The sequence below is a fragment of the Borostomias antarcticus genome (genome assembly GCF_949987555.1).
Source record: "Borostomias antarcticus genome assembly, chromosome: 21".
NCBI classification, from domain to species: domain Eukaryota; kingdom Metazoa; phylum Chordata; class Actinopteri; order Stomiiformes; family Stomiidae; genus Borostomias; species Borostomias antarcticus.
Window position 1 is genome coordinate 19,138,668 of NC_140254.1, and position 5,000 is coordinate 19,143,667.

General features: G+C 51.1%; 1 protein-coding gene across 1 annotated transcript in view; it reads right to left on the bottom strand.

Moving 5' to 3' along the window:
- The window catches only part of ctnnal1 (catenin (cadherin-associated protein), alpha-like 1), a gene marked incomplete at its 5' end in the record, with an annotated part of 33,037 nt that overhangs the window by 13,292 nt on the left and 14,745 nt on the right, over positions 1-5,000 (bottom strand). Inside the window, 4 exons of the mRNA XM_084455037.1 lie at positions 26-176; positions 1,520-1,612; positions 2,386-2,544; positions 3,470-3,556. Coding sequence (XP_084311163.1) covers positions 26-176; positions 1,520-1,612; positions 2,386-2,544; positions 3,470-3,556 — 490 coding nt within the window. The remainder of the gene's footprint in view (positions 1-25; positions 177-1,519; positions 1,613-2,385; positions 2,545-3,469; positions 3,557-5,000) is intronic.

The following is a 5,000-nucleotide window of genomic DNA, read 5'->3' on the forward strand; positions in this document are numbered from 1 at the left end:
CCCCCCCCCCCCCCCCCCCTCTCACCTCGGCGTCCCTCGAACACGTCGTTGACCTCGCGGAGCAGCGCGGCCGTGTCACACAGCTGGGACTCCCAGGCCTCACAGAACACGTCCAGGTTCTCCTTGGCGATCTTGCTGGACGGGTGGAGGGCCAGGGTCTGGGCCGCAGAGATGATCTGTTAGGGGGGGGAGAGAGAGAAGAGAAGAGAGAGAGAAGAGAAGAGAGAGAATGAGAGGAGAGAGAAGAGAGAGAATGAGAAGAGAGAGAATGAGAGGAGAGAGAAGAGAGAAAGAAGAGAGAAAGGAGAGAAGAGAAAGAGAGAAGAGAGAGAGAAGAGAGAGAGAAGAGAGAGAATGAGAGGAGAGAGAAGAGAGAGAATGAGAAGAGAGAATGAGAGGAGAGAGAATGAGAGGAGAGAGAAGAGAGAGAGAATGAGAGGAGAGAGAAGAGAGAGAAAGAGAAGAGAGAGAATGAGAGGAGAGAGAAGAGAGAAAGAAGAGAGAGAGAATGAGAGGAGAGAGAGAGGGAGAAGAGAGAAATAAGAGAGAAGAGAGAGAAAGAGAGAAGAGAGAGAGGGAGAAGAGAGAGAGGGAGAAGAGAGAGAAGAGAGAGAGGGAGAAGAGAGAGGGAGAAGAGAGAGAAGAGAGAGAGGGAGAAGAGAGAGAGGGAGAAGAGAGAGAAGAGAGAGAGGGAGAAGAGAGAGGGAGAAGAGAGAGAAGAGAGAGAGGGAGAAGAGAGAGAGGGAGGAGAGAAGAGAGAGAGGGAGAAGAGAGAGAAGAGAGATTAGAGAGAGGGAGGAGAGAAGAGAGAGAAGAGAGAGAGGGAGAAGAGAGAGAGGGAGGAGAGAAGAGAGAGAGAGAGGAGAACATTCAAGCAGAGCAGTCTATGGGACTGACGCATGTCTTGTTCTGATATGCACGCGCGGTCTCTCTATTACCATTTACCGACAGAGATATCAGCGTTAGCTTAACCCCCCCCGGGGGCCACGGTCCCACGCTGTGACCTTATTGATTGGCTGACCTTTAACCCGGGGCCCGGGGCTCAGTCATTACGGAGAGGTCGTGCTGCGACGGGAGTGTCAGTTAATCAAGCATGCGGGAACGCACGGGGAGAGATAACATAATTAAGGACTGGGCCTGCGGGAGATCCTCTCATCTTTCATTTTCTTCTCTCCCTACGCCTCCGCTCTTCTCCGAGCCATCCCCCAAGGCCGCCATCTCTGTGGGCGTCTTGTGTTCGACGCTGCGTCCATTTCAGTACTGACCTTTCGGTGAAAGCAGTCCGACTGTTGACGTGTACGAAGGTGATTTAAGTTACGACGTAACGAGGACCCTACTGTAAGCGTGTCTTTATTCAAGTGTATTTACCTCATCCACATAACTCAGTGACTTACGTTCTGACGGCTGATGACGAAGGTCTCTTTTTAGAGACGTACAGAAGCAGCGTGCCTGGATCTAATCCTAATGAATTCTATTCACCCGTTTGATTCGTATCGAGCGTTTTTCTGGCGTCGTGTACCTGAGGGCCGATGACGTTGAAGGTGTCCTCGGCGTGGACGCAGGTGATCTCCAGCGGCTCGGTCCCCGAGATGTGACACAGCAGGCGGCAGGCCTGCGACAGGACGCCAACAACAGCACAGGGACATGGACTAGACTGCTAGGCCCGCCTAAAACAGGGACATGGACTAGACTGCTAGGCCCGCCTAAAACAGGGACATGGACTAGACTGCTAGGCCCGCCTAAAACAGGGACATGGACTAGACTGCAGCTAGGCCCGCCTAAAACAGGGACATGGACTAGACTGCTGCTAGGCCCGCCTAAAACAGGGACATGGACTAGACTGCAGCTAGGCCCGCCTAAAACAGGGACATGGACTAGACTGCTGCTAGGCCCGCCTAAAACAGGGACATGGACTAGACTGCAGCTAGGCCCGCCTAAAACAGGGACATGGACTAGACTGCTGCTAGGCCCGCCTAAAACAGGGACATGGACTAGACTGCTGCTAGGCCCGCCTAAAACAGGGACATGGACTAGACTGCTAGGCCCGCCTAAAACAGGGACATGGACTAGACTGCTATGCCCGCCTAAAACAGGGACATGGACTAGACTGCTAGGCCCGCCTAAAACAGGGACATGGACTAGACTGATAGGCCCGCCTAAAACAGGGACATGGACTAGACTGATAGGCCCGCCTAAAACAGGGACATGGACTGCTGCTAGTCCCGCCTAAAACACTGAAATACCACTCTGACGGACACCCGAATCCCAGGACAAACCCATCCCCGTCGTGTCCCCCACGCACTCTCCCCTCCACCAGCTCATCCTTCTGCCACACACACACACACACACACACACACACACACACACACACACACACACACTCACCTCCACCAGCTGGTCCTTCTGCTCGGTGAGCTTGCGGCCGTATTGGGCCACGGCCTCCAGGTTGCCCTCGCCCCCCGAGGCCTTGAGCGCCCGCAGCGGCAGAGGGTCGGTGTGCAGCTTCAGCAGGTCGGACGCGCGGCCCACCGCCACCCTGTGGAGCTGAGGGGGGGAGGGGAGAGGGAGGGAGGGGGAGGGGAGAGAGGGGGAGGGAGGGAGAGAGGGGTGGGGGGGGGGGGTAGGGGGGGGAGAGGAGAGGGAGGGGGGGAGACGGGAGGGGGGGAGGGAGAGGAGAGGGAGAGGGAGGAGGGGAGGGAGAGGGAGGGAGGGGAGGGAGTGAGTGGGAGGGGGGGGAGAGGAGAGGGAGGGGGGGAGGGGGAGGGAGAGGAGAGGAGAGGGAGAGGGAGAGGGAGAGGGAGAGGGAGAGGGAGAGGGAGAGGGAGAGGGAGAGGGAGAGGCAGGGGGGGGAGGGGGAAGGAGAGGGAGGGGGGAGGGAGAGGGAGGGAGAGGGAGGGGGGGGAGAGATTCTCGTTATCCAGTCTTTACGTGATCCAGGTTGGTCCCGATGAGATTTAACATCTCTGTCAGAAGGGGAACCAGGCTAACATGTCAGAAGCAAAAAGAGAGGGAGAGAAAGATGGAGGGAGAGGGATGAGGAGGGGGAGAGAAAGATGGAGGGAGAGGGATGAGGAGGGGAGGGAGAGACCAGGAAGAGAGAGGAGGGGTGATTGGGAGCAGAGGAGAGAGGAAGTCACACACAGGCAGGTGTGAAACCAAACGAGGTTCGATCCAGGAAGGCAGGAGGAAGGACAAAAGAGACATCTGGAGAAAGATAGGGAGAAGAGAGAGAGAGAGAGAGAACGAGAGAGAGAAAATGAGAGAGAGATAGAGAGGGAGAGAAAGAATGAGAGGCAATGAGAGAGAGAGACAGAGATAGAGAGATAGAGAGAGAGAGAGAGAGAGAGAGAGAGAGAGAGAGAAAGTGAACATCTCAGAGAATAAATCTACTCTGACGCCCAACAGCTTGACAAGGCAGGCGCTGCAGTGATGCATTGTGGGGAGCGGCGAGGCAGGGAGCGGGGCTCACCTCCCGTCGGAGTTGGCAGACACTCTGACAGGTCTTGAGTATGGCGAGCTCCACCTCCTCAGTAAGCTCCTTGGCGTGGACTGACTGCTACGCCGGCGGAAGATGAAGCAGAATGAAAAAGAGAGAGAAGAGGAGATGTCACATGAATCGTGCAGATGATAGCCTGTGCCGTGGATGAGTGCTATCTGACTGTAGAGACAGAGATGGGACCGGTCTATGGCCTGGGCCCTGAGGCCGGGTCGATTCCATATCAACTGAGAACACTATGCTTTTCAATTCTCAAGCAATTATTTTATTTGCCTCCTTTTATTATCAATCGTAAAGAAATGTATGGTTTTTTTTTCCCTCAATAATTGAAATGGAATTTGAAGCAAGACTTTCAAACTTCACTTTGACAGGCCAAAGACAGAGGTGAGATATGGAGGCAGCTTGTTCAGAAAGTCAAAAGTATCTTCAAAAAAAAAATGAACAGAAAAGCACAAAGTGTGAAAAAAGCGAACCAGAGGAAACGAAATGCGTTGTTCGGCCCGAATATTTTCCAGATGAATGAAAACAAAGTCAATTGAAACACGTGCGCTGGAAGAAGGAAGGTGAACCACACATTCATTACATTACAGTACATTACAGTCACTTAGCTGGTGCTTTTATCCACTCGCTGGAATGCTGGGCTGATTCACCTATTGATGATGAGGGACAATGACACTGTGTGGGTGGGTGTGTGGGTGAAAACATGACTGTTCATTACCGTTCATGACCGTAACATTTCCAAACGTTATCTAGCGACCTAGCGACTAGGGCTGGGTTTAAACGATCGATTCATCGATTCAGAATCGATTCATGAATCCCAAAACCGATCTTTTATTTAATGAATGGATGAATAAATGAAGGAATGAATAGTTCATTCATTCATTCAATGATTCATTCATTCATTCATTTTTGGAATCAGTATCGATACCCAGCCCTAGTATTGATGTGTTGCATAACTTGGCAGTCATGTAATTAAGGTTACAGCTAAAAAAAAAACAGGTTTTAGTAACACTAACCGAATCGATATTGAATCGAATCGTGATAATCGATTCTGAACCTTGTGAATTGGAATGGAATCGATTCGTGAACAGAGGTTCCCAGCCCAGCCTATTCCTCTCATCTACCGTGTTCTGAATATTGTATTTAGCCACTGTATATATTGCATCGTTTCCAAAATAAATCTTGTTTACCTCTACATTGCTTAGTGTGTGCACAATCTAGCAGCTTACGAAAAAACATTTCACTACTCGTTGTACTTGTATTATGTAGCTAGCATGTGACCAATAAATTTGATTTGACTACTGTCTATACATACTTAATGGACATACTGTATTTACTTATGAATAGTCCATTCAAGCCATGTTTGCTTGTACTTGTCTGTTTTAGATGACAACAAAGTATTAGTATTTTTGGGAAGATCTTATTCTTGATTGCGTGCTTCTTTGTTTGTCCTTATTACACTGCTGCGACAATACAATTTCCTTCTGGGATCAGAAAAGTGTGT